General features: G+C 50.8%; 11 protein-coding genes across 11 annotated transcripts; 7 read left to right on the top strand and 4 right to left on the bottom strand.

The window, feature by feature from the left end:
- The first annotated feature begins 763 nt into the window (after positions 1 to 763).
- BO87DRAFT_230909 (uncharacterized protein) lies at positions 764 to 4398 on the top strand. Its single transcript, XM_025618765.1, has 2 exons — positions 764 to 1122; positions 1209 to 4398. The coding sequence occupies exons 1-2, from the start codon at positions 926 to 928 to the stop codon at positions 4294 to 4296; spliced, it is 3285 nt and encodes a 1094-aa protein (XP_025482248.1). The 5' UTR covers positions 764 to 925; the 3' UTR covers positions 4297 to 4398.
- A 975-nt stretch (positions 4399 to 5373) lies between these two features.
- BO87DRAFT_457090 (uncharacterized protein) lies at positions 5374 to 7042 on the bottom strand. Its single transcript, XM_025628776.1, has 3 exons — positions 6485 to 7042; positions 6040 to 6318; positions 5374 to 5974 (listed from the first exon to the last, which is right to left on the bottom strand). Exons 1-3 carry the CDS (start codon positions 6612 to 6614, stop codon positions 5823 to 5825), a joined length of 561 nt encoding a protein of 186 aa, XP_025482249.1. The 5' UTR covers positions 6615 to 7042; the 3' UTR covers positions 5374 to 5822.
- A 2374-nt stretch (positions 7043 to 9416) lies between these two features.
- mph1 (3'-5' DNA helicase) lies at positions 9417 to 12876 on the top strand (the record flags this gene model as incomplete). Its single annotated transcript, XM_025622787.1, has 1 exon — positions 9417 to 12876. A coding segment is annotated over one exon (3395 nt), but the record flags the coding sequence as incomplete, so codon positions are not given.
- A 405-nt stretch (positions 12877 to 13281) lies between these two features.
- On the bottom strand, positions 13282 to 14323 carry BO87DRAFT_452778 (uncharacterized protein; the record flags this gene model as incomplete). Its single annotated transcript, XM_025628513.1, has 4 exons — positions 14053 to 14323; positions 13781 to 13975; positions 13508 to 13681; positions 13282 to 13429 (listed from the first exon to the last, which is right to left on the bottom strand). The coding sequence occupies exons 1-4, from the start codon at positions 14280 to 14282 to the stop codon at positions 13282 to 13284; spliced, it is 747 nt and encodes a 248-aa protein (XP_025482251.1). The 5' UTR covers positions 14283 to 14323.
- A 1116-nt stretch (positions 14324 to 15439) lies between these two features.
- On the top strand, positions 15440 to 16622 carry BO87DRAFT_457092 (uncharacterized protein). The gene is made up of 3 exons (XM_025628777.1): positions 15440 to 15530; positions 15597 to 15717; positions 15778 to 16622. Exons 2-3 carry the CDS (start codon positions 15673 to 15675, stop codon positions 16348 to 16350), a joined length of 618 nt encoding a protein of 205 aa, XP_025482252.1. The 5' UTR covers positions 15440 to 15530; positions 15597 to 15672; the 3' UTR covers positions 16351 to 16622.
- A 207-nt stretch (positions 16623 to 16829) lies between these two features.
- cap2 (F-actin-capping protein subunit beta) lies at positions 16830 to 18209 on the top strand. Its single transcript, XM_025622788.1, has 5 exons — positions 16830 to 16927; positions 17049 to 17428; positions 17493 to 17762; positions 17840 to 17887; positions 17942 to 18209. The coding sequence occupies exons 1-5, from the start codon at positions 16899 to 16901 to the stop codon at positions 18013 to 18015; spliced, it is 801 nt and encodes a 266-aa protein (XP_025482253.1). The 5' UTR covers positions 16830 to 16898; the 3' UTR covers positions 18016 to 18209.
- BO87DRAFT_414107 (mediator of RNA polymerase II transcription subunit 11) lies at positions 18206 to 19178 on the bottom strand. Its single transcript, XM_025626613.1, has 2 exons — positions 19029 to 19178; positions 18206 to 18864 (listed from the first exon to the last, which is right to left on the bottom strand). The coding sequence occupies exons 1-2, from the start codon at positions 19110 to 19112 to the stop codon at positions 18418 to 18420; spliced, it is 531 nt and encodes a 176-aa protein (XP_025482254.1). The 5' UTR covers positions 19113 to 19178; the 3' UTR covers positions 18206 to 18417.
- Positions 19179 to 19261: 83 nt separating this feature from the next.
- BO87DRAFT_231363 (uncharacterized protein) lies at positions 19262 to 19899 on the top strand. The gene has a single exon (XM_025618768.1). It carries the CDS (start codon positions 19485 to 19487, stop codon positions 19809 to 19811), a length of 327 nt encoding a protein of 108 aa, XP_025482255.1. The 5' UTR covers positions 19262 to 19484; the 3' UTR covers positions 19812 to 19899.
- BO87DRAFT_231349 (WD repeat TAF5 family protein) lies at positions 19816 to 22458 on the top strand. The gene is made up of 4 exons (XM_025618767.1): positions 19816 to 20140; positions 20191 to 20234; positions 20288 to 21099; positions 21149 to 22458. The coding sequence occupies exons 1-4, from the start codon at positions 19954 to 19956 to the stop codon at positions 22203 to 22205; spliced, it is 2100 nt and encodes a 699-aa protein (XP_025482256.1). The 5' UTR covers positions 19816 to 19953; the 3' UTR covers positions 22206 to 22458.
- A 73-nt stretch (positions 22459 to 22531) lies between these two features.
- On the bottom strand, positions 22532 to 24301 carry ppe1 (putative ribosomal protein/carboxylic ester hydrolase (Ppe1); the record flags this gene model as incomplete). The annotated part of the gene is made up of 6 exons (XM_025626614.1): positions 23948 to 24301; positions 23366 to 23871; positions 23198 to 23288; positions 22889 to 23142; positions 22588 to 22796; positions 22532 to 22537 (listed from the first exon to the last, which is right to left on the bottom strand). The coding sequence occupies exons 1-6, from the start codon at positions 24133 to 24135 to the stop codon at positions 22532 to 22534; spliced, it is 1254 nt and encodes a 417-aa protein (XP_025482257.1). The 5' UTR covers positions 24136 to 24301.
- A 498-nt stretch (positions 24302 to 24799) lies between these two features.
- Positions 24800 to 27111, top strand: BO87DRAFT_329877 (uncharacterized protein). The gene is made up of 2 exons (XM_025620276.1): positions 24800 to 25375; positions 25437 to 27111. The coding sequence occupies exons 1-2, from the start codon at positions 25223 to 25225 to the stop codon at positions 26856 to 26858; spliced, it is 1575 nt and encodes a 524-aa protein (XP_025482258.1). The 5' UTR covers positions 24800 to 25222; the 3' UTR covers positions 26859 to 27111.
- The last annotated feature ends 9 nt before the right edge of the window (positions 27112 to 27120 follow it).

The following is a 27120-nucleotide window of genomic DNA, read 5'->3' on the forward strand; positions in this document are numbered from 1 at the left end:
GTCGGAAGTGGGAGAAGAGACACTGCAAAGAGGGGAAATGGATCCATCCCATCTGCAATCTAGTTACTAGAGACCATGTATCATGTAGGAACCTTACCCGACTGCGTCATGTTATGACGGTCACGCCTGGCCGCATCCCCCACTAGTAGCCAATGATCACTGGAGCCCCGTCATGTGGTGGCCCTGGAACCTTATGGGAAGGAACGACGGGGGGGGGGGGGGGGGTGGGAAACTACCATGGACATTTGGGGGGGAAAAGTGACTGATAGGAGATAAGTCCGGCGTCGTAGTCAGCCTACCCATGGAGATGTCATCCATGCTCCTGACCTGATCCGGTTCCCCTCCCCCTCCCTCTTTCTTCTTCCCTCTTTTTCCCTTTGCTTGTTCTGTCGCCATAACAACTTCTACTTCACTTCAACCACTTTCCGGTTGCCTGTTACCTCAAATCTAGACGCGTCTGTTGATCCGTCACTGTATCTATCTGCCCCGACTACTATAAGTGGTCTACAACCCAGACAGGCGGTATAAGCAGTGCTTCCGACCTGTCGTGTTTACACTCCCACCCTCCGGCGTGTCCACGGATCTCCGCTCCAGATACGCTGTTCTCTCCGTTCATCCGGCACGGCCGTTGTATCTAAACTTCTTGCTACACCTGTTCCTCGACATTTGTAGCACTGGAACCTACTGTAACTCCCCCTCCTGGAGCATCACTTACCCGCTATTCTATGACTCCTACTGATAAGCGTTGCTCGACCCTAGACCATAACTCCACGGGATTCCTCCGGCAGTGAATCCATACTACCCTTGCGAGTGTCGTTGCCGGTCGACCACACCGTCAGAACCTCCGTTCTCAGCCCGGATCCAGGGTTCTGAGAGCGGCTGTCCCAACTGAGCTCATATTGCCTCTGAGAGGCAATCCCTTTGAATGCCACCGGCAGCTTCGGACGATTTGTTTCGCCAGCAGAGCCGGTCCTTAGGTGACACCAGCCCCTCTCCTGAAGATCCCAGCCGAGCCACCTTGGAGCATGATCTCGGTGGAAAGACCAAGAAAAAGGGGAAAACCGGAACCAAGGGGAAGAATAAAGCAGCCAAAGCAGTTCCGAAGTCTACACCTGACGACCTGTAAGTCTGAACCCCTTCCACGTGTCTAGAAGGATCTTGGCTCTATGTGGACAGTTGGCTGACTTGGGTCGACGCGTCGTATGCAGTCTAGAAGTAGAAGCACCGTCACCGTCACCGCCTCTGCAGGCTGAACCATCGTCCTGCCCCAATCCAACATTGGAGCCGCCACCTAGCAACAATATCGTGTCACCGGTGCTTGATGCCCTTGGCACTCTGGGGGATTCTCCGGAGAATGACATTGCTTACCGCACCGGTACATGGGCCAAGTCCATCCCGTATGGCAAGAGTCCCCCGAATGATGCCGTTGATGGCGAATTCAACAGCGGATCTCCTTTCGGTTTCCTCACTAGTCAAGACAAAGGCGGATTCAGCCACCCCTCTTCGACGTCTCCCCCTCCGGGAGCGAGGCCCTTGAGCTATGGGCGGGGTTACGCTACCAGCAGTGTGTCTAGACAGCACTCCGTGGACCGACAAAAGAGCAACTCCGTCAGTAGTCCCTTCAATAACCAGGTACCCCTGCCGCATCTGCCGCAGGCCCATTTCTATGGAGCGCCGGATATCGATTTGCCTCTGTTCTCTGGCCAGAATAGGGCCGCAACGGACGGCAGTTATTCATTCTGTGCGTTCGATACGATCATCAGCCCTTCATCCAAAGCCTCCAGAATGGGGAGTAGCGTTCTCCTGGTCGGTACGGATGGCAACTTGGATGTTCTTGCCATTGAAGATCGAAAAACACGTCCTGTAGGCAAATTGGCAGGTCTCAATGGCCGCGTAATCGAAGCAAAGTTGCTGAGCAACACTTCAACTAATGACCAACCTCATGTCGCTGTCATCATTCACGGCCCCACTACTCAACCAGATGATGAGGGTCATGCATCTTCAAATAGCTCGGAAGCAAACGACATTCCCACTGGGAGACAGTCGGCTGCCGGAGGGCGTCCGAAAGAAGAGACCAGATACTATCAGACACGGGTCGAGGTGTATTCTTTGAGGACGGGAGAACACATCACCACGCTTCTGTCCACGCCGCCCACTCCATGCTTTGGCAATATACCTGGTCTTCCAGCCTTGGCTCCTTCACCGGCCGGGAATCTGAAGCTCTTGGTGAGCGGAAGCTACGTTGTCGTAGCGTCAGGTTCCAGTGGGGAAGTCTACATGTACAGCATGAGCAAATATCAGTTCTTAGGAAAAGCATGGACCAGTATCAAGTCGAAAGAATCTCGGCGATACTCCACGTCTTCTAGCTCCACCGACCCAGATGGATCTCAGTCTGATTCTCCTCATGGATCTCTCAACTCTGACAGCCCTATCGTGGCATTGAAGGGGAGGTGGCTAGCTATTGTCCCACCATCCGCAACTTACAGGGCTACTCTCCGTGCGGTCGTGCCGACGTCCTTGTTGCAAGGAAAGGCCTTCGGGCTTGAGACTCGAAGTCCTCCGTCGCGTCCAGCTATAACCTGCGCTACTGATGTCGGAGAAGGCGAAAGCTTTTTCGGCAAAGTAGCCCGGGGTGTTACGCAGGAGCTCATGCGAGGTGCACGCTGGATGGGTGATCAGGGACTACAAGCATGGAATAATTACTGGAATAAGGAGCAGGCTCAAAGCATGCCAGCCCGCCGGTCTCCTAATTTGACGGAGTTCTCACCTCAGGGGTACAATCTCTTTCCTCCCACTCATGCCCAGGACACCCAGTCTGTGTCCACTACCGAACCTGATTTGGTATCAATCTTCGATCTGCGAAAGCTAGACGAGGGCGAAGCCAAGAGCTCTTTGTTCAATCCAGTGGCCACTTTCCAGGTACCGAATGGCTGCAGCTTCCTTTCATTTTCGCCCAACGGCCTCATGCTATTTACTGCGAGTAAAAAAGGAGACGTCCAGTATGTTTGGGATGTTATGCAGGCCAAATACTGTCGAGCCGGGGCTTTCCTCTCGGATGACCCAGCATCTGTGCAGCCGAGCGTGCGGCAAGTTGCCCGGTACCCGCGATTGACCACATCCCATATAGTTGACGTGGTTTGGTGTCCGCCTTCTGGAGACAAGCTCGCAGTGATTACGGGTAAACCGACGGTGCATGTCTTTGATCTGCCTCGGAGCGCCTTCCAATGGCCTCCTTTTCGACGGTCGCTACCAAAGCCTGCGAAACCGCCTACTGCTGATGCTCCGGCAGAAGAGCTTCCCGACCGGGGGCCGGCTGCAAATCCATTGTCGGCGGCCTTCAAGATGGTCGGCGGTAAGACACAGCCCATTCTTGCTGCAGTCAGGGGGCGTACTCCCTCCACCGGAGCTGCTTTCCCCTCCGTGGGTGGTTTTGCAATGCCTTCTGCAGCTGGAGTGAGAGGAGGCAAGGCGGTTGCTGCTGGTCTTAGTAAATCAATGGGAGCCGCCGCCACCGGCACTGTCAAAACGGTCAACACCATCCGACATGGTGGTGAACACCGCCTGCACCTTTCCAATCTGTCTCGGGACCCCGTCGCGGCTCGTGTGACGTGGATCATCCATAAAGGAATGCCATTCTTGGGCCTGATAGATGGGGGTTACTTCCGTCTGTACAGAATTAAACGTTCCACCTCGCCCAGTAAGAGCAGGCAGGTGCAGTCGGTGATCGGAAACAAAGAACTTGAGTTCCGCTTGCCTCCCCATATGCAGACACCTTGCGGTCCCATGACCGTGGGTCCCGCCGCCACCACAGAAACAACGGTCTCTGCAACGTTGGCTCTGCCATCCGCGGCTCTACGACCGCCGCCAGCGTCGAAGCTCAAATGCCAGCCTCTTTCGCAGGCAGAGATCGAGACAAACACACCATATCAACCCTTCCACACCGACCAGAGGGTAAACCTCTTCGTGTACAGTGAGGCAGACGACTCCGTGGGTTCAGTCCCGACGGGTCAATGGACCTTCGGCGGCTCTCTAGCCACAACGAAGCTTCACGTACGACCATTCAGCGCCTCCAGTGAAGAAGACGATGATTTGGTACATGAACAACACCATGGTTTTGGAGCTGAAATGGAGAATCTAATCAGCCTGGGAAATAGTACGGGAAATGTGGAAGAGGTGGTCATTACCACACGCAGAAAGAAGAAGCAGGCTTCAGCCATGGCCCTCGGTGGCGGGGTCGATGACGGTTTCTTTGAAGATGACTGCGAGGTTTTGGACTTCGCTCGGGACCGAGTCTAATTGCGATAACCACAATTACCATGCCGCTGGCGGGGCTCTATAAGATTTGAACTAATATGTCACATTCTAGACTTACATTGGTATGGCGTTGGTGCGATTGGGATTTAGGCTCGCTCATTTCCGCTCTTGCTTTGGTTGTGACTCCATACGAACCTCTTTCTGGCATGCATTACTGCTTCGCATGATTTGTGGCTTGACGCAATATGTCCGAGTGTCTCATGCCAAAGGATTTTCAACATGCATCTAGGCGCCTCCTAGTCAAAGCAGAGACAGAGGCGAAGATATCGTCATTTCGTTCTGCACGTCAGAGGTCAATGACATTGGGAATTTTCTCTTCCTCACATCGGCACTATTTGACTGCACTCGCTATCTGTTGTCCTGATGCCAACTTTGTGTTCGCTGCGTACATGTCGGATATGCGCTCACTCGTTCTCTTTCTGCCCGCACCGCTCTATTTCGATGCATATTTCCGTGGCCATTCGATGTTCAATTGATGTTACATACCCAGTGCTGTTCTGTGAGCCAGATAGATGAAACCGTGCGGGCGTTAATCGTAAAGTACATAAATATATATAGGTGAATAGACATGTGCTTGAGTGATAGATATGATGAACGCAGTTTACATGAACTATAAAAAGTTATCGGAATATTTGCTACTAACTGGTGACTTAAGAAACCTTCTATTGGATTTATAGCCATCCTACCAAATTCAACTCCTATCACTTCAATAGCTACCAAGGATATAATACACCATATCGATCCTTAATCACCAACAACAAAACAAAATAATAGATCTGCAGTGCACGATGATCATCAACAGTCACTACCGAACCCGAGCCCGAGACCCACCGAGGGGTGAGGAATATCAGTGGGTATGCGGGGTTTGAGTACTTGACACACCATATATCAAGTACTATCACGATAATTAATACCGCGTAGAGTTACTACGTACAGAAGGTGATTTATGTATGGATCTGATAGACTTGGATAACTAGGCTCAGCATTGCTTGTAGCTACAGAGTCGCTACTATATGGGGTTTATTGCGAACTGGGGAAATACTATAGTATAAGGGAGCTGTCAAAATGATTGGGTTTCTCGGAAGAAGAAGCGGTCATGTGAGTGGTTTTTGAATTAAGATAGGTAAATTGCAGGAGTACCAGTAGAATAGAATACATGAGCACTACGTAGTAGTAAAATAAATCTGGTATGAATGATAAAAGGGACAAGTGATCAATCAATTTCGGATGGGCCAGTAGGTATACAGATTCAAGAAAATTATCAAGCAAAAGCAAAGCAAATAGTAATCATTCAAGTTAATTATTGACCCACGAGAGTAAAAGTAATTTAAACAGGTAGTGTTAGTAGTGACAAGTTCCCATATTAGCTACTTTCCCGTAATTAATCAATCAATCAATCATATTAACACAAAGCGCTGGATTAAGTGTGCAAGTAGACAGATAGCTTTCCTCCTCACTTTCCCCCTTCATACTGTAATCATCGATCAAGGCATAGCGTCTCAGCTCATTTACAGAGCCCAAGCAGCCAAGACGAAGCCAAGAACACCGGCTGCGGAAACGCCCAGCTTGAGCTGCGTGATAGCAGCGGCGTTCTCGGTGCTGCTGGCATGAGCACCAGTCGCGGTGCTAGTTCCGGAGGAGCCAGACTTGGAGTCGGAGCCTGTTGTTGAAGAAGATGGTTAGTCAAGAAGTAGAGATGTATGGGAAGGTTGAAGGTGGACGTACCAGAGCCGGTCGACGAAGAGGAGCTTCCGCTCTTGGTGGTGCTGGCGTCGTTGGAGCCGGCAGTGGTAGCGGAAGAGCCCGACGCTCCCGTGGCACTGGCCGGGAAGAAGTAGCTGCTGTAGCAGCTGCTCTGGCAACTGGCGTAGGATTTCTGGTCGCTGGGGGAGCCGGAACCCTGGGGGCAGGCGGCAACGCAGCTGGTGGTGTCGTTGGCTTGGGCGTTGTCGGGGCAGGGAACGCTGTAGCAGTTGGCGATGCAGCAGATCTCGGTTTCAGCGCCTGAAGATTGTTAGCTGGATTGCTCTTGGTAGACTTCTTTGTTGTGGTAGGTGGATGGAGTGTAGAAGACGCGAGTGATTGGGGTTTGCGGACGGGATTGGGGAAATGATCCAGGATGCAGAAATGGTGTGGGTATTATAGCATTGGAGAGGAGAAAGGAACTTACACTTGGCAGCGCAGGAAGCCTGAGGAGACAAGCTAGCAGTGGTCGTCGCGGCACTGGTAGTGGAGGAAGAGTCCTGGGCGACGGCCAGAGCCAGGAGGGAGGAGAGAGCGATAGCGCTGTTGAACTTCATCTTGACGCATGGATCGAGGAAACGAAAGACGTTTGAGATTGACTGAAGTGTAGAAGTAAGTAGCGAAACGAGCGCGACAGAGTAGCACGAAATGAAGGACTGTAAGGGAGGAAAGGAAGAAGAGGAAGAAAGAAAAGGAAGAGGGGGAAGGGCAGACGAGGTTATGAAAGGGAAAAAAGACGGGCTGTAAATAACGGGCCAAGGATGGCGAGGCGAAAACAATGGACCGGGGGAAAGTTGCCCAAGCGTATCAGGCGATATGCTGGGATTCACCGCGCCTGGCACCAAATTAGGGTCATCCAGCTGTCGGTTCGCCAGTTGCGATTAGCGGGGTTTCAGCAAGCCGTCAGAGTCGCACAAGCTAGTGCGCTGGATTCCTCAAGAAGCGTCTGGATAAGTGGATTCACTGGGCCGGAGCTAGTAGTCCACACCCTTACATTTGGTGGCAACTCAATAACATCGGGAAGAGGCATTTACATTTTACAGGGTGGATGTGGACTTGTGGAGGCGCCATTCGTGGAGTTGGCATGATTTTTAGTTTGAAGCAGGTGCCTACGAGAGATGGTGGAGAGAGAGAACAGCGCGAAGCACAGTCCAGGTTTTGGACCCAGTCCTTCAATTTGGTGGTCAAGGACGAGCCAAAGTGGTGAAGAGTGAGCAGCCAGTCAACAATCACAGACCCTGAAAATCTGGGGACTGCAAAGGATCGGCTAAAAATAACCCTAGACATAAGAGGGAATCCAAGGGTCATTTCAAGGCACTAATAGCGCTACTCCAACGCTAAACCGGTTGCTGCTAAGCTAGTAAGAGCTAGACTGTCTCCCACTAATTCCATATTAGTCCGTCACTGTCCACCATTCGGTCTTATCAGTGGATGGGGTTGAGACAGCGCATCCGAAGAGGTGGAGAGCACCCGGTCATTGGTGGGCTGATCTGTCAGAAAGTGTCATGCGAACACACTGGAATGCACTAGATATCAGGGTAAAGAGGGTGGTTGGAGACTTTTGGCAAGTCTTGTAGGCACCACGGTCATGAATAGGGGCCGGACTATCAAGGGATTTATTCTGTCAGATTCATCGACACTGGAATTGCTTTTTCAGGCCTAGTGTGCCTCGGGCAGATCCGACATGCCTGTCCTGGCGAATCATTCTTTATCCGCTCAATAATAACTACAGTACAGCAACAAAAGTTGTGGATGGAAAGGATCCGGAAGACTTTCATCCTGTCCATCACACGTGGCCATCCTCAGCATTCTTAGAGGGTTTCGAGGCTCAATTATTGACAGTCTGGAAACCTTGCCCGAGTTGGAGATTCTCATCAATGTCATCCCTACTCAATGATCGACTAATGGGCTTTATTCTAACAACTATTATACTGACGCTATTCCTTTAGCATGTGCTGCCCCTTTTATACAAAAGCAAATACGCAGTTACACCTGAATTATGGACATCCTCTGAAAAGCCTGAACTTTGAGACTAACTTCGAGGCTGAAGTCATTCACCATCTTGTTGACTCGCTATTGTACTTCAGATAGTGCTAACAGTTCTATGTTGGATGGCGACAATAAGGGTCACCAGTAACTATCAATCAAGCTCACAGTTAGTATTGAGTCCTGACACGAATTATGAATGGGAGCCATCGGGGGGCATGACACCAACAGTCTGCTATTGAACTCGGCTTCAATAGAGTTTAATTGATCTTTGAGCTCGCAGTAAAAAGTCAATAGCTCTTACAAATTTTGTCGGCGCTGTTTTACCATCATTGCAACTCAAATAACCCGGCACATTTCATTCTCCGCGGGAGGACACAGAGTGGAGAAGCCTCGGACTTTAGAGATAGTTGGTCGTTAGTCACAATAGTTGGTGAATGGGGCATCGCTAGCTAAAATGGTTTTGCAGAGCAACTGGAGGGAAAGACAGCCTAGCTGAGAGTGTACATAGATATTTGGAGACTTTCTTCGCCGGTATAGTGCCACGTGCTTGAGAGGCCTTCTAGTAAACATCTTGTTACCAATGTCCCTGTAAGAACGTCACCCCCAGGCCTTCCGCATCCTACAAAGAGCACCTAAAGCCAACTGGAGTATGTCGAGGCCAAGAAAATCCCGGCCGATTTGAAACTCGCGAGGTTTCACTTTAAGCGTTCCTCAATCGGGTAATCAGCTTGCTGTATATGCAGTGTGCCTATCTGGCAAGGTAAGTGCAGGTTGCAGACTGTAAAGACCGACTGAATACTAGGTTGCTTTTTCTATTCTCCAGTAGCTGGCTCTATGGGATGCATGTCTACCCCTATTTACTCCTTTGATTTCATGAAGCTTTAATTGCCGGCGGTTCTTTGTCATATTGCCCGCAAGAATGTGGAACCGATTAGAGTTCCTTTCAGCAAGTAAGATGAAGTCTAGGCATTATCTTCTCGTTAAATTAGTGCTATACTCTTCTTTGAAACTTTCAGCTCGAGATCGACTTATGCTATGTCACCACAGCGCGATATGAGGGGTCATTGAGTAATATTGTCCATCGGTATGGCTTGTTATGATGTCATAGTCATCGCATTTCCAGTAATGCGAGAGTAATATCTGATTCGACTTCCCCAATAGTCTCCATATCAATGTATAATTTCTTTCTGAGCCAATGTGTAAACTGATTCTACCCAGATCTAGATCAGGACTAGTTAGTATCCTTATCAAAGCGGACTAGACCGCTTACTCACTACTTATGTAAGCTTCTTTATCGATAAGACATGTGATTGCTCTCAACGCGTCGCGTCCAAGCACGGGGTTTTATCCTACGATGCACCTCGGGTTCGCTATGTTCAGCCTTGATGGTAGCTCCTCTGACTATTTCGACGATGATCTGGGCGACTTGGGCGTCGACCGGCCTTCAAATGCGGCAGACTCGACTGATCCTGACACTCCCCGACCAGCCAAGCGCCGTCGTCTGAAAGCTAGTAAAGATACCCCAAACGCGGAATTGCAATCGCATCAAAAGTCTCGTGCAGAGCGTCGCGATGGGGCTAGGACAGCGCTAAGCTCAGACTCGTTTATCGACTATGATGACGACGAAGTGCCCTCTCCCGAACGAGAGTCACCCTACTTCCAAGACGATAGTGAACGAGAGGCACGGTCCAAATACAAAGTCTTCGCCCCCAAGAACGCAAACATCCAGGAGAATATCTTTGTGACGCAGCTAACGCAACCTCCCTCTCCGCCGGAAATGCTTCGTGGTCCCCGGTGGAAGAAGCCTGATCCTGACTTGCCTTCCCGAACTGCTGCCACCCCACTGCCAGTAAAAACTCAAACCAGAGATTCCGCTACTGATCTCGATGGATATGATGAGTATGACGATGATGAAGAGATGAAAGCAGCGATTGAGGCATCGTTGCAATCGTTCGGGGAGGAAACATCAAGACCAGCTCCCTCCGTGCCCTTGCAGAAGCCCGCGCGCCCATCGGCTCCTCCCATTGTTGGACAGCAAAACGCTACCGTCGCGGCCTCCAATGATCTTTTGGACGATATACCTGATGATGCCTTTGACTCAGACCTGTCAATGTCACCACCTCCTGCGCCTCAGCCTCGCCCTGCGGCTCAGTCATTCACACAGTCAACGAATCGCCCATTAGGTGTTCGCCAAACCACGCTATTTGGTATGGTTGCCAGACACCCAGAAAATCAGCCACCGCGCGGTGAACAGGTGTACTCTCCGCCTGAGAAGAGCGAGCCACCTACTCAGCATAAACTCAACCAGGAAGCCTTGGGTACGTGGGTTTATCCTACGAATCTGGGTAAAACTCGAGATTATCAGTTCAATATTGCGCAGAAAGGCCTTTTCCATAATTTGCTCGTAGCTCTACCTACGGGTCTCGGAAAAACATTCATTGCAGCTACTATTATGCTCAACTGGTTTCGGTGGACCAAAGATGCTCAGATTGTCTTTGTTGCACCCACAAAACCGCTAGTTGCTCAGCAGATTTCTGCATGCTTCGAAGTCGCTGGGATCCCTAGATCCCAGACCACTATGCTCACGGGAGAGGCTGCTCCGGGAATCCGAGCCGAAGAATGGAAGGCAAAACGCGTATTCTTCATGACGCCTCAAACTTTGATCAACGACCTTAAAACCGGGATTGCTGACCCGAAGCGAATCGTTCTGGTCGTTGTCGATGAAGCCCATCGTGCAACCGGTGGCTATGCATATGTTGAAGTTGTCAAGTTCCTGCGGCGGTACAACCAGAGTTTCCGTGTCCTGGCTTTGACAGCTACGCCAGGCTCAACAGTGGAATCTGTACAGGCCGTCATTGATGGACTGGATATATCGAGAGTTGAGATACGGACAGAGCAGTCACTCGATATTAGAGAGTATGTCCACTCTAAAGACACGGATGTGCAGACATTCCAGAATTCAGAGGAGATGGTCCTCTGCATGGACCTGATGTCGAAAGCTCTACAGCCACTTCTTGATCAATTACGGAGCACAAATGCCTATTGGGGGCGTGACCCCATGGGTCTCACAGCATACGGACTCACCAAAGCCAGACAACAATGGATGCTATCCGATTCCGGCAGAAACGCCCATTTCGGCGTCAAGGCCAAAATGAATGCAATCTTCACGGTTCTAGCCAGTTTGGCTCATGGTATCGATCTTCTCAAATACCATGGGATAACACCATTTTACCGTCATCTTTTGCACTTCCAATCCAACACCGAGGGACAACAGGGTGGCAAGTACCAGCGGCAAGTCGTTCAGGACAAGAGCTACAAGAAGCTTATGAACCATCTGCAGCCGTGGACGAAGAATCCAGAGTTTATTGGACACCCCAAATTGGAGTATCTGAAGCAGGTGGTGTTGAATCATTTCATGGACGCTGGTGAAGGCTCTGGTGCAGACGAAAACAAGGATCAACCAGCCACTCGCGTGATGATATTCGTACACTTCCGTGATAGCGCAGAAGAAGTCACGAGAGTACTCAAAAGATACGAGCCCATGATTCGGCCCCATGTCTTCGTCGGGCAGAGTAGCGCGAAGGGCTCGGAAGGAATGGGTCAGAAAACGCAACTCGACATTGTGCAGAAGTTCAAGAAGGGAACCTACAACACAATTGTTGCGACTTCCATCGGTGAGGAAGGTTTGGATATCGGTGAAGTGGACCTTATCGTGTGTTACGACTCTTCAGCTTCACCTATTCGTATGCTCCAGCGCATGGGACGTACCGGTCGGAAGAGGGCAGGAAAGATTACGCTCTTACTCATGCAAGGCAAGGAAGAGGAGTCTTACATAAAGGCTAAGGACAATTACGAAAAGATGCAGCAAATGATAGCGAGTGGCACCCGGTTCACTTTTCACGATGATATGTCTCCGCGGATCCTGCCTCCGGGTGTGCGGCCTGTTGCTGATAAACGAGCCATCGAGATTCCCGAGGAGAATACTGTGCGAGATCTTCCAGAGCCGAAACGGCGAGGCCGGGCACCGAAGAGGCCGCCAAAGAAGTTCCATATGCCTGATAATGTCGAGACCGGATTCACAACGGCATCGAACTTGGCTGGGACCTCTAAGCGCAAAGCACCGAATAGAAGTAAGGCTCGCACGCCGACTCCAGAGCCCGTAGAATTGCCGGCGCTTGAAGATGTTCTGCTTACCCCCGCGCAGCAAAAAGAACTTGAACTCCTCTACAGCAACGCTGGGCCCAGTGAAGAGCTTCTGGTCAGTTATCCCAGAAGCGACGCCTTCCCACGCCTTCAGCTCGCGCCTAGACCTACGAAAGCGGTTAGACACGGGTCATTGACTCGTCGCATGATTCAAACGTTGCAAAAGATGAACCAGATTACTCCAAACTATGGGGATCGTTATAAGGAAATCATAGCACATGAGGCGGCCTCCAGGCCGGAGGCCTCGATAGTAGCGCCGAAGTCCAATGGCCATGGGGAGGTTCACTCGAGGACCAAAGCTAGACGCACATCCAAGGTGCTATCATCCAAGCCAAAGGATCATGAAGAGCGAGATGTGTCTGAAGTACAACGAACCCCACCGGCCAAGCACTCGGTATCAGCGACCAACGCTGAAGTGGAACTGTTCTATTGCTCGCAAAGGACCCAAGACGGAGATACAGATGATGACTTTGATCTTCCAGATGTCTCTACTCTTTTGGATAGGAGTGTGGAAAGGCCCCCGAAACGGGGCCGGTTTGTTCTGGATGATAGCGATGACTGATTTGGACATGAACGCATAGCTTGGTTACATTCTGCATTGGTGATACTTTCGGTTGCATATACCCTTGAGCAATATACTTAGAAGAGTACGGTGGAGTTATTTCTTGATGCCATACAAAACCCCGCACGTAGACACACTCTCGAACACCATAAAAAGCTATTTCAAAGTGGACGGGCTGTAAGTAACCGAGACCCAACGCAGGAAACCAGTTCGATTTCTTCAATCTCTAAGTGTATATATCATGTGTAAGATCTTATTCAAAGAAGCGCCCCGAAACTCAATCATAACATCTCGTCTAAACCGAAAGTCACTGAACAAGTACACATAGTCATACACCAATCCGACACCTAGTAGTATAAATTATAACCCCTCCTCATGCTGAACATGAACCAAAACCCCGATATCAACTCATCTCACAGGCATAGTGCCACCATAGTCCCCCCTCCAATCAAGCGAAGCATTTAACCACCTCACTTACCCACATAATCAAACTTCTTCGTCGAATGGTTATAAACATACGCATACTCAGCTACATCAAACCCCCAGTCCCCAATGACCTTGGTATTCGCACTACACACATTCCCGGGCTTCTTATCGGTGAAAGCCTGGCAGTATGGCCTGTCCAGCGTCAGCATCATTTACTCTCAAGAAGCCACAAAAGAGAAAAATATCAGAGAAAGAGGGATTGATACATACCCAACCTTCGCACTCTTCCCACTCTTCACCTTAAACCCCGTAATCTCAAACCAACTCCCATCCGACATGTTATTCTTGGCATCATACGACTTGACCTTATTCTTCTGGTAGAAGCTCCGTAGAGAACGCTTTTGTTCGTCCTGCGAGTTGATGGTCACGCCTACGAGGATGGCGCTGCATCACAGTAATCATTGAATATATCGTTAGCTTTCTTTCCCCACATAGACCCTCCATATAGAGATAGATAGTAGATAGAAATAGAGTATAACGTACTCCTTTCCCCCCTCCTTCGTCGACGCAAACGGAAACTCCTCCGCCGATACCCACCCCTTATGATCTCCCCAGGCATTGGTGGCCGGAGACGCTTTCATCCCGTACTTGGCGGGATTTTTGAAGGGTTGCTTGTTGGCTGCGCTGCCGGCTTCGACTTGGCGGTTTACGTCTGCGGCGTCGGTGTCGACTTTTTGCCTGTGTTTGACATTAGCTGGTTGTTGTTGGTTTGGTTGTTTGTATGGGGAAGGGGGCTGGGTGAGGGAGAGGCATACATCACTGCGGACTTGCCCTTGCAGAGCATCGCCCAGCAATCTACGTCGTAGGTGAGGGCATCTTCGCCGCGGATCTCGATCTCGGCTTTGATGGGGTTGGATTTGGAGTCGCCTGGGTTGGAGCGTGGGTGGAGCTGGAGGGAGAGGTCGTCGGTTGTTGGGTGGGCGAGGGTGTTTGGGAGGGAGAGGAGGATGGTGAAGATGGGGAGGAGGGTTGATGAGAGGATCATTTTAAATTGGGTGTTTGGTGGTTCAGCGGGATAGGGATTTGAGGGCTTGGTGCTGCTGTGTTGGAGGGCATTGTTGCTCGTTCACTTGGTATCTTTATATCGTGTTGTGGATGCTACTCAGGGGATGGTATTGAGACTATACTAGGCTATACTACTGTGGTTTTGTCTATCTTGGGAGGCCTTATTTGGGGTCTGGTGAGATGCTTCATGGTTGATTGGGGTGTGGTTGTTGCTTGGACTGTTTGAGGGTGGAACATGTTATCTCAGAACGAGATTTTATTGATGCATAGGGGAGATGAAGACAGGGATTTGAAGTATGTTGGGGCTGGGGACACTGCTGGAGGCCTTATCATGGTCTGATGATTGACAGGGGAATTGTTGATGTTGGAAAAGCACATATGCGGTCAGCTTATCAAACATTGTGCTCTTTGATGGGATGAGGGTGGAATTGAGCTGTAGCATGATATATATGCTAGATTCGAAGTACAATGTATGGACATAATAATTTACCCGATGTGTTGGTTCAACGAAACAAGGGCATAAGGACTTATGCGGCCCTTGATATCTGATATTTCTGTTGTTATAGATGGCTAGATAGTACTAAACTGGTCCAAATCAATATCCTCAGATTGATGCCCGTTTGTAAGAGGCTGCTTACTTGGTTGGTGTAATAGTTGCCAATCATAGATCTGAATGGATTTTTCCCAAAGTACTGCCAGTACTGGCCCCTGCATAAGAGGCCCTGGCTAAAGGCTAATAGCTCAGCCCTTTCGGTGAAAATGGGGGGATTAGTAGAAACCGGCATATGCCCTACATTGGAAGATGGTGATGACTTGCTCCGCCACAGGCACTAAGAAGCTTCTACTAATCACTGCAGCGGGGTGAGCAGCCTCAAACACAACTATTTTACTGAATGTCAGTCTGACAATCTGTGAGCCTCAGTCTATCCCTATCTCTATTCTAGGTATTTAAACGGTCAAAATGAGGGATTTTTGAGCTGCTCTTTGAGTTCTGCAGTCAGCTGAGTATATAAGCAGGTACTCACGCACAGCACATGACTCTCGCGCCTATAGATGAGACAGCGGATGGGAAAAAGAAAAAATAATATAGAACAATCAACTACTCTTCAATCGTGGTCCATCTTCAATAGGTACCAAAAGAATATTAGCCAGAAGGGATCTATTTCCTTGAGTCTTGGCGGGAGGGACGATCTCATAGATCTGACAAAGTACGAGGTTGGTTAGGCAGGTGGGCGGACCCACGCCAGTATGTACGAGCCTAATACTGACTATAAGAGCCTCCTCTCATTCTTAGACCCTCAGCCTTGCTTTAAACCAACTCGCATTCGCATTCAATACCAATCTCAGTTTACCACTGCCACCTAGCAATCATGACGAGCATTTTCCTATTCTGCACCTCCGACGTGCCAGCAAGCGTATGAAAGCTCCGTCTTGTGAGACTATCAAGTACAACTGACTTCTACTGTCACTATCAGACGATCAACCAATTTATGACAGAATTCGCCGACGCCAGCGAAGACCCAAATATATTCTGTCTGGTCCGCACCCCTGACCAGGAACAATTCGATGATTGGGGCACCGAACTACCCGTGCAAGACTTCACAACAGGCTTCAAAAATGCCCCTGATTCTACTCTCCGCCTCTACACACAAAATCGAATCGATCAACTCAAGGCTGCAGGCAAGGCCGGCGGGCTATCTCCCGGGTGGCTAGCTAAGCTTGACGAGCGATCCCCGCATGACTCGACCGTGGTTCTACAGTACCGCAAGATCAAAGCCAACTGGGCTCAGGCATTGGAAGATGCTGAAGAGCAGTTTCAAATTCCCGGCCAGGCGGACGTTGATGACCAGTATATCTGGTGGAAGTGGCGTGTATCATTTGCGGATTCTTTCCAGCTGTTCAACAGCGTCGATGAGGGTATGCCGGATATGATTCGGCTGTTCACCCGACCTGAGTTTGTGGATTCGGACGGCGTGCTTCATGTAGATGTCCCCCGTCAGATCATCAAGGGGGAGATTCCGGACCCCATTACGGAGAGTGCAAGCTGAGGGTTCGCCGGTCTACCTCTCATATCAACTTGCTGCTTCTCTTAACTCTGCTCATCCCCCATACAGCCATGTAGCATAAATCGGCTATACAATTGTCAAAACATTCAAGACTCAATGGACATAGTCCGTAGTCTAAGATGGCCTTATGATAGTGGATGGTGTGACGTGACACAACTTTGTGGCTGACGTCTCAAGCCTTAAGTCAACGTAAGGCAGTGTGAATTGCCACAAACTTCATTCTTGATAACAACCAAGCAGTACCCGCGTTAGTCACTCGAATCCTCGAATTCCTTACGCCTGTAAGGAAATAGTCAGATGAGCCTCCTAATGTAAGCTGATTAAAAGGCGGTGATGATCTGCCAGCGATAGAGTCCAACTTACCTTGATAGGCAGGCGGGGAGGGCGGCCTGGTGTGGCAGTAGCCCCACCACATTCCCGATGGGGAAATAACCTAGGGGGCGGCGGATCGCATTGGAGAACGGCGGAACCCGTGCCTAAACAGTAGACAGACTCAACCACAATCAGACACATTTCAGCATATCATCATCATGGCTGACGCTCAATTCGACAGTGCGCTGTAAGTGCTGCAGTTTTGGCTTTGCTCCAAAACTATGAAGCCTGCCTAGTCTCTGGAGGCGACCGATCCACGCCATCGACCCCGCTTGCTGCCTCCCGCTGACCATCATACCTGCTTCCAGGGACCTGCTCCGGCGCCTCAACCCCCGCGATACGAAGCAAAACCTCCAGGCTATCACCTCCATCGTCCCCGATCTGACCGAGGATCTTCTCTCTTCTGTCGATCAGCCCCTAGAGATCCGCAAGTGTCCCAAGACAGACCGTGACTACCTCCTCTGTGACTACAACCGCGACGGAGATAGCTACCGGTCGCCCTGGAGCAATGAGTTCGACCCCCCGCTGGAAGATGGAACCGTGCCCAGTGAGAGAGTGAGAAAACTCGAGGTTGCCGCCAACGAGGCATTCGATGTCTACCGTGAGCTGTACTACGAGGGTGGAGTAGGCAGCGTGTACTTTTGGGACTTGGATGATGGATTCGCCGGTGTTATATTGTTGAAGAAGGGTGAGCGAATGCTGTCTTGATATTCCAGACTGGAAATGCATTCTAACATCCTGCTTTCATATAGGAGTTACGCCAGGTGCTAAAAGCTCTGGAGAATGGGACAGTATCCACGTCTTCGAGGCTACTGACAGAGCGCGCATGTCCCACTACAAGCTGACTAGCACCGTCATCCTGCACTTGGCTAATGAATCCGAGTCCCTGGGTGAGATGGACCTGAGCGGTAACATGACCCGTCAGGTGGAGGTGGATCTGCCTGTCGAGTCGGATGCGAGCCACGTCGCCAATGTTGGTCGGCTTGTTGAGGACATGGAGTTGAAGATGAGGAACTTGCTGCGTATGTCTTTCTTTTGCGGCCGTGAAGCGAGTGTTGTTACGTTACTGGGCTGATTGCTAATCGAACCGTTCTTACAGAGGAGGTATACTTCGGCAAGGCTAAGGATGTCGTGGGTGAACTTCGGAGTAAGTGCAGGCCCAATCAGCTGATGGGCAATTTCATACTAATAAACGGAACAGGTCTCCCCTCCTTGTCCGAGTCGAACAGAGATCGGGCTACCCACCTGGAGATGATCCGGTCTATGCACAGCTAGTCGTCTGTTTGTCAGTTAAGGAAGCCATTATAGCGTCGTTTTAGAGGCTGTTATTCATTTACATTTGTTGTATGTACTTCGAGCTCAAGGTTCCTGGGGATCCCAATATTACTCGTATACGATGAACTGCAGGCGTTATGTGATTGTGCGTTGTAAGTACCATTTTCTGTGATGGCCTGGCTAGCCATTCCCGCGAGCAACTCTTCATTGCATAATGCAAAATCAATTGCCAATACATTCAATAAATTTGGGTATCATAGACAGGCTGTCCGCTTAGCTCCACCTGCAACCACATGGCAAGATATGGTACAGAACTCCAGATAGTAGAGCAACCACCATATTCGCCAATTCAAGGACCAAGCCTTATCAAAATTTCGTAAATCATCCCAACATCAATGGCGTCTAATCAACCTCCATCTTCTCCTGTTCGCCCTCTGTCTTCGCTCCCGAGCTCACAGACGCCGGATTGCTAATCCGCTCCACGAACTCCCTCGCAGCAGCCCACAGCTCTGCCTCCTTATCCTTGCCCACCGTATCCTTCCGACTGTTAAGCCAACTAACATCGAGCGGGTTCGATGATGCGCCCGCTACTCCACCACTGCTCGCACCAGGTAGATTCTCCGCTCTCGACGCTGTGTCCGGCGCAAGAATAGACGCCTCTTCCAGAGCATACACCTGACGACGGAGTCGAACATCAATGGACGAAAGGAGGGCAAAGTATTGCGAAGTGGCCTCCTTGAAGCGGGCTTGGTGGGATGCGAGAGAATTGTCCGAAGGTGACTCGCCCGACCGAGCGTTGGTCAGGGCTTGAATTGCGAGACCCGCGGAATGAATTAGCTTGGCCACATCCTGTAGTGATTGGCGGCAATTAGTGAGGGTGGAATGAAGTCAATGACACAATATGAATATTGTAGTAGCGGGGATGTTGAGTATCCATCGCCAGGGAAGTAGCATTTCGGGGGTGTCGCGCGGGGAATAATCCCGGGCCTCTATTTCTTTTCTCTTAAACTTACCTTGTCTATTTCATTCAATTGCCGGATTCGATCCGCTGATGTAAAGACTTGGTCTGGCTTGCGGGTGTCCTTGACATCTGTCATTTTGTTTGCTCTTGGTTTTATTTCTTTGTTTATGTTCCAGGCTGCCAGCAGAAGGAAGTAGTCAAGTAGGAATGACAGGTAGAATTGGCGATGGAGTAACTACTCGATCTGGACCTGCAACCAACAAGCTCTGTCACGTGCCCACACAACCCGGGGAACTCTGCTTACCTCAGCCCGGGGCCCGACGCGCTAGACCCGAAGCGCGATAGTGCGATATCAGAACTTCAAAACCTCCCGTGAATACTTGCGCGCCTCGTCCTGCCGTCACCCTGCTGTTACTTGCGACTCGCCATTAATCTCGTCTCATCCGCTCGCTCCTCACTCTCTACATCTGAGGCTAAATATTGATCTGCATCTGATCGTTCAAGCGCGATGTCTGCGCCAGGCGGGGCCCCCAGCCCTGCTCCCCGAAGTGGAAGCATGGGGCCCGGTGGTGGCATGTCTATGCCTCCTCAGCAGCCCATGACCAACGCCGGGCCTGTCACTCCGGGTCCTCCTGCGCCTCCGCCGCCGCCTCCCGGAGGTCCGATGTCGCAGCAGAATCTGAATCAAATAGTAAGTCATAAGTTTAACTTCAACTGTCTATGTTTGTTGTTGGGGTGTACTATGTTTCATTGCGTCATGTGCCTGTGCCTGGACTGCGGTGTGATAGGGTGGTGTTACCCCGGTGTATGCTTTCCGCACATGGCTTGGTTATGATTATGAACTGAGTCAGTTGTGATTGTATTCAATCTTCACTAAAGGAGTATGGGAATGCCTACATTTGCTAGTCCGGGCTTCCTCTTTGTCATCTAACATTGCCTTTCATCGTGCCGAGCGTATATTGCTACTACTGCCCATCATGCTGTCACATTGTATTGTAACCGCTTGTACTAATGTTTTCCAGGTCATCGATTATCTTGCAAAGAAGGGCTATAGTCGTACGGAGGCTATGCTACGTATTGAGTCGGCACATCAAGAAATCGATGGCCGTCCTCCTATGCCCCCTCTTGGCGAAGATGCACGACCCAAATACAGGATGGGTTTTGGTAAGTCCTTTCCGGCTTTGATGATACGAAACAGTGCTAACAGTACGTAGACTTGCTCAAGGTTTGGGTTGAAGACAACTTGGATCTTTACAAGGTAAGAAGCAGAATCCTGCTCACATGTATCGGATCCATACTTACGTTCTAAAGCCTGAACTGAGACGTGTCCTCTGGCCGCTGTTCGTATACACTTTCATCAACATGGTATCTTCCTTCAAGCCGCAGGATGCCAAGCAGTTCTTTGATCTGAACAAGAACCTCTTCTTGCCTGAGCACACAGAAGATGTGCGCGCATTGGAGCCAATCAGCTTGCCAGAGCATGTGCAAGCCAATTCGACCGCCAAGCTATATCGTACAAACAAGTATCGTTTGGTTCTCAGCAACCCCGCCTTTTCGAACCTCATGCAATTCCTGGAAAGCAAGCAGAAAGAGGGTGGCTCAGATATGACTGCAATTCTAAGCAGTTATTGTACTATCATCACCAAAGAGCGTACCGCGGACGATAGATTCAGTTTCGCTGCGATGCTGGGCCAAACAGATGGTCAGACATTTCCCAGTGAAGATGAAGGCATTCCTGGTCACCATCCCGGCTCTGCATACACTGGAGACAACCCGAACATGGCGGGAACTCTGCCCAGGCTTAAGCTAGGAAAGCTCCCTCTGGAGCAAGCCCTCGAGACAGATGTTAGGGGCGAGCTGGCGGATGAGGATGCGAAAAACCCTCCAGGCCCAGGTCAGAACACTCTGATTCAAGAGTTTGACCAGATGATCAAGAAGGAAGAGGATGAAGAAGCTCCAACTCGTGCTGATATCCCCTATCCTCCGTCAACTGCTCGAGACGTGGCTATAGAGATTCAGAAGGTTAAGGAGAACCGCGACAGATTCAGGATTGAGGGCAGAACTGGTGGCGTGGGTCCCGCTGTGAGCGTCTGCATGTTCACCTTCCACAACACCTATGATGGGTAGGTAACATGGTCTCATTGGTGCTAGGTCTTGACTAACAATCAACAGAATCAACTGCTTGGACTTTTCGGATGATCTTATGCTCGTCGCAGCTGGTATGCAGGAGTCATACATCCGGGTCTGGAGCATGGATGGCAAGAAAATTCAATCGACCTACGACAACGTGGATGATACTCCACCTTCGAACTCTCGCCGTCTAATCGGACATTCCGGACCGGTCTATTCAGTGGCATTTGCACCATCGATTACCAAGACGGACAATGCCGTCGCCCCGACGAACGCGCGCTGGCTGCTTTCGTCGTCCGCAGATAAGACCATCCGTCTCTGGTCCTTGGACCTTTGGCAGTGCATGGTGGTCTATAAGGGTCACGACCAGCCGGTTTGGGACCTTCAATGGGGCCCCTACGGCCATTACTTTGTTTCTGGCGGACACGACAAGACTGCCCGCCTTTGGGTTACGGATCATATCCGCCAGCAGCGTATCTTTGTCGGGCACGACCAGGACGTTGACTGCATCTGCTTCCACCCCAACTCGGCGTACGTCTTCACTGGTAGCTCCGACCACACGGTCCGCATGTGGGCCGTTACCACGGGAAATGCAGTCCGCATGTTCACCGGACACACTGGCAACATCACTGCTCTGGCATGCAGCCGCGACGGAAAACTCCTCGCATCGGCAGATGACCAAGGATCCATCCTACTGTGGGACCTTGCTACTGGCCGACTGCTGAAGCGCATGCGCGGTCACGGAAAGGGCGGAATCTGGTCCCTGAGCTGGAGCGTCGAATCAACAGTCCTGGTCTCCGGTGGTGCTGATGGCACCGTCCGCGTGTGGGATGTGACGGGCCCGGCTCAGGACCCCTCTCAAGGCCGTGTCGTCGGCGAGGGCGGCGCAGGCACCAAGGTCGACGGCAGCAACCAGCCAGCACCCAGCACTACGCAAACCTCAAGTGCGGTCGCCCCGGGTATGGGCAAGAAGAAGGGCAAGGATGTCGTAGTGACGCCCGACCAGATCAGCGCCTTTCCTACGAAGAAGAGCCCGGTCTACAAGGTAAAGTTTACGAACATGAATTTGATCATTGCTGGGGGCGCCTATCTTCCTTGAGTGAGGGACGTGTATGCAACAGCGCCAGATACCCTTGATTCCTTTTCTTCTTTTCCGTATTGATCTATATCATTTTTCTGTTCTGCGTTTTAATACGATATCCTGTCTTTTTATCCCACATTTGTGGCAGGATAATCGGTAGCATGTGGCGTCTTTGTGGGCATTGACGGTGGGCATTGGTGTTGGTGGCGGCATTGTATTTAATTTAGGATGGAAGATCCTTATTACTAGTTACTACTTTGTATCTCAAATACTCAATACATCTACTATGAAATAGAACATATACCTCCTATGTACATCACCACTTTATACAGCATAAAATAATCTTAAACCTATATTCAACATCTAGTATAGTATACTATAGTTATATCTTCTTAAACACCCCCCCAGCACCGGCACCGGCACCAGCACCACTCCCAGCCCCCTTCTTCATCGCCGCCGAAGCCTGCAAATCCGCCACTTTAGGCGGCAAAACCAACGCACTGCGATCATTCCTCTTATAGAAATCTACCAAAATCTGCGCCGTTTTGGCCGGTTGATCCTCCTGAATGAAATGGCCTGCTTCCGGCAGGACTTGTAGTTGGTATTTACCTGCAGATACCGATATTAGCATATCATCCACCCAACACAGTTTCAAAAGTAACCTAAGTAAATAAGAGGAATAGGATTTGGAATATACGCACCCTGCATCTGCCCAATCATCAACTCCTTATCAAGACGATCCGTCCCTGCTAAGAGGAGTAACTTCCCACCACGAGCATCGAGGAACTTGCGACTTAGACCGACGAACCAGTTCTCCCAGAAGGGTTTCGTGGCGGAGAGATTGGTTCGCCAAATCCAGGGTTTGGTGGGGTCGGGTGAGTTGGGGTCTTCGTAGAGGAGGGAGGGGACGGAGACGCGGGCGGAGGTTTTGTTGCGGATTGTGCGCGAGCGGGTGCTTTACAGTTGGATTAAGTAAATGAGTGTGGAAGGGGTGTTGCTTGATCACTTACTGCCATTCTATTCCCGAAGTGATGGATGGGAAGCGCGAGGGGCGGGTCATGAGATAGGTTTCCATGCTTTGGAGGGCGTCCATGGCGGATCCTGGTCCTTGCTGTTAGTATTTTTATCCTCCTTTGCTTGTAGTTTGCTTGGTGAGATGAGGTGAAGGCCGGCTTTACCCTCTACAACGTCCAAAACTGCATATGCTAGTACTTTACTTCCCAGCTCGCCCTGTCTGGCTACATCGGTGATCACGGCACCACCTAGACTATGGCCGACAAGGACCAGATCGGGGAGACTCTCCCAGCCCATTCGGGTCTGGGTTTCGCGGACCACGAAGACGAGGTCCCGGTTTAGCGTCTCGAGGCTTAGATCTAGCTCGATGCCTTCGTCCCCGTCCTGGCCTGAGGCGTGGGTGACTGCCGTGCTGCCGTGGTCGCGTGCATCTATGGACAAGATGCCGGCTTTGGGGATGATCTTGCGGATCTCCCCGGCGCATGCGGCGAATGATAGACCGGATGAGCCGGCGCCGTGGTGCATGACGAAAAGGGGACTGGAGGAGTCTGCTGGTGGTGTGAGGTAGACATGGTGAGTGATCTTGGTGTTGTTGGATGTGTCTATTTGTGTGAGATAGAGCTCCTGGGTGAAGTAGTCTGTCCAGGGAAGGGTTGTTTGTTGGACGGATCTGATAAGTGTGTTAGTTTGGTGATCGCTAGATAGTGAATTGTGGGGGAGGGGCGGCGGTGTGAGGATATACGTACCCGCGTCCTGGCCTTGCAAACAGTTGTCTGCTGGGTGAGGGAACTATTGTCCCTGTGGACGAGGTCGAGGAAGAGTCATCGTCGTGACTGACCTCCTCGTCGAGGGGTTGCATGGACGGCCCGGTTGGCGGTTGGAGAGGCAGCTTGGCCAGTCTGGACTTGGCAAAGGATTTTTGCAGCTCGCTCATGAAGGCTGCACAGATTTACTGGGTAGGTAGGTAATGGGCTGGTGGATAGGATCAGCTCTAGGTTTGGAGGTGTGGATGTTGACATTGGAGAGGAGCTTGAGTCGGGAGTTGGAGCTGGAGCTGGCGAGTGGATCATGCGGTTGATGGAGGGGATGTCTAGTGGCGGGTGAGTAGATCTGGAGGGGAATGATAGGCGTATGTGCTATTGGCACCACTATGGTCCAGATGTAGGATCTGTAGATTGGATATGGAGTTTTTTTGTTACAGTAGAAAATGTGTCTGAAGTATATAAGAGGTCTTATAGAAAGATAAGCTGACGGAGGAATGGATTTGCTGCATACCAAGATGGCTGATACCTTACATACCGTATCGTATTGACTGATGATACTTGACGGTATTTTGCAGATCACACTTTTTATTCAGGGATCTTTCTCCCAGTGGGTCTTCGATCTTATCAACTGGGGTCTGTATAGAGTGAAATCGATTGTCTATCCACAATTATACTTTAAATTATGGTCTAGATAATATAGAACAAGTATGCACCAGGATGGGTTTCCCCACGGTGCGGCAGGTCAGCTGACCAGGCGTGTGCCTGATGGATCGACGCGCTAATTGTGTACTTCCTGCTTTTCTCTTTGTTCTTAATCTATTGATGTTTTCCCTCCGACTATACGTTCAAAGAGAAATGTCTTCTCCACCATGCACCTATGCCTTGCAATTCCAATCATGCCCATCTATTGTCTCACCTCCTTATCCTTACCATTGACTCTCCATCCTGCACCAGCAAATGGCGGTGATGATATTGTGTCCATGACGGTGACATAAGCCTGCCGTGACGTCACGGCTGAGCATTGCCGCCAGCCAGATGCCAGCCGGTGATGCTCGCAACCATCATGGATCCCCTTCTTGTGTGCTTTTGGGGCCCTCCCGGTTCCACTATCCAGCAATTGCCATGCCGTGACGTCAGTATCTGCCTCATGACTCTCTCCATCGGCATCCCGATTCATGTCGCGCCTTCGTTTCTTATCTTGACCCATCTGTCCCCGCACCTATCGTTCTATAGCGCACCAGGGTGAAGAAAAGCACAATGGTGTCCCTTAAATTTAGACGAAGCGACGAGTCCGACAGGACCGGCGAGCAGCGCGATCGAGAGGATGAGCGACGACACGTTGAGCCAGATGAGCGCACACGACTGCTCCCGCGCGAGCCCCCGGCCTACTTGAGCCCTGATGACCCTGCTGTGAGCTTCGCATAGAAACACCTCCCTTCACTTAGAATATGGCTAACACCAGGCTCGCCAGGTCTCTCCCTACAACCTCTGGGGCATCCGAGCTCTACGAGGCCTCTCCTCCCTCTTCCTCGCCATCAGCTTCATCTGGTGGACCTTCCTTCTCGTCTCCCTCTTCGTCAGTCCACCCATGATGCACTCGCGCGGATCCGGATTCTTCAGTTTTGCCTACACGACCCTGACAACCGGGTACCTCCTGCTTGGACTCCTGTTCTTCGCTATCCCGTCGAAACCCATGTCCGTATCCGGTATCATCATCGCCATCTTCCTCCTCATCGACATGATCCTTACTCTAGCCGTCCCTCGCATCCGGCTTGAAGAAGGCTGGGTGGGAGTCGCATCGGTAGTCTGGGCAGCCTTCATCTCTCTCTATACAATTGTCCAGAACCACTCCGTGGCATGGGGTAAGCGGGAGGAAGAGGAGCGTCTGACAGGGCGGCCGGAAACCCGCCGCCCCCTGCGCGAATGGATCGCCGTTCTCATTCAGACTGTCTTCCTGGTCATTTTCGCTATCATTGTCATCCTATTTACCGCCACCCTGATCCTTCGCGCCCGCGATGCATCCCTCCCCGCCCCCGGCAAGAAATACTACGTCAACGGCGACAGCTACCAAGTACACCTCCACTGCGTCGGTAACGCTACCCATAGTCTTCAGAATGACATCCCGACAATCCTCATCGAAGGTGGCGACTGGCCCGTCGAACACACCCTGCAACCCTTCATCCACGATGCATACCAGTCCGGCCTCGTCCCCCGTTACTGCTACTGGGATCGTCCCGGCTTCGGCTGGTCCGACAACGCGCCCTCCCCCTTCTCCGCCGGCATGGCAGCAGATGCCCTATCCGAAGCACTCGCTCTCGCCGGCGAAGAGGGTCCCTGGATCCTCGTTTCCGCCAGCGTTGGTGGCATCTACAGTCGCATCTTCGCCAGTCGCCACCTGCTCGAGATCTCGGGTATTGTTCTGATCGACAGCCTTCACGAAGACTACCTCAGTAACATCGGCTCCCCTGGCCGCGGCTTCACGCTCTGGCTTCGCGGCATCTTCACCCCGCTAGGACTGGACCGTATCGCCGGAGCCATCTTCAAGGGACGCACGCGCGAAGACCGCGTCTACGGCCGCAGCTCCTACCAAACGGGGAAGATTGTCAAGGCGAAATTACAGGAGAACCTTGTCGCTGAGTCGATGACCTCCTCGGAGATCCAGACTGCCAGACATGTTCAAATGGCGGATACACCACTCGTGGTGATTAGCTCTGGTATCGAGGTCCGGAAGAGTGAGAAGTGGGCGAAGAGACAGGAGGAGTTGACGAAAATTACGAAGAACCTCAAGAACTTTGATATTGTGAAGGGGGCGCCACATGAGGTTTGGCGCGATGTGGAGGGGAGGAGGCTTATTGAGAAGAGATTGGGTGAGTTGGTCAAGAAGGATGAGTAGGGATTGTATTCTTTTTAATATCACTTCTGTTCTTCTTTCCTTTTCCTTCATATTGTGTTCGTGTTTGCTTTCCCCCTTTCTCAGCTCGTTATATTCATGTCTCTTCACATATCTAGTCACTTTATCTCCTACATAACGTGTTTGAAATCTTGCACGATCTTACGAAATTGACGATACATTATGTTGTTATTTTTCCATACTGTACTATATGTACCATATGATACGTACTCAGCTTCATCATCGTTATATTTCCAAATAACCC

This window comes from Aspergillus neoniger (assembly GCF_003184625.1).
Source record: "Aspergillus neoniger CBS 115656 unplaced genomic scaffold BO87scaffold_8, whole genome shotgun sequence".
Taxonomy (NCBI): domain Eukaryota; kingdom Fungi; phylum Ascomycota; class Eurotiomycetes; order Eurotiales; family Aspergillaceae; genus Aspergillus; species Aspergillus neoniger.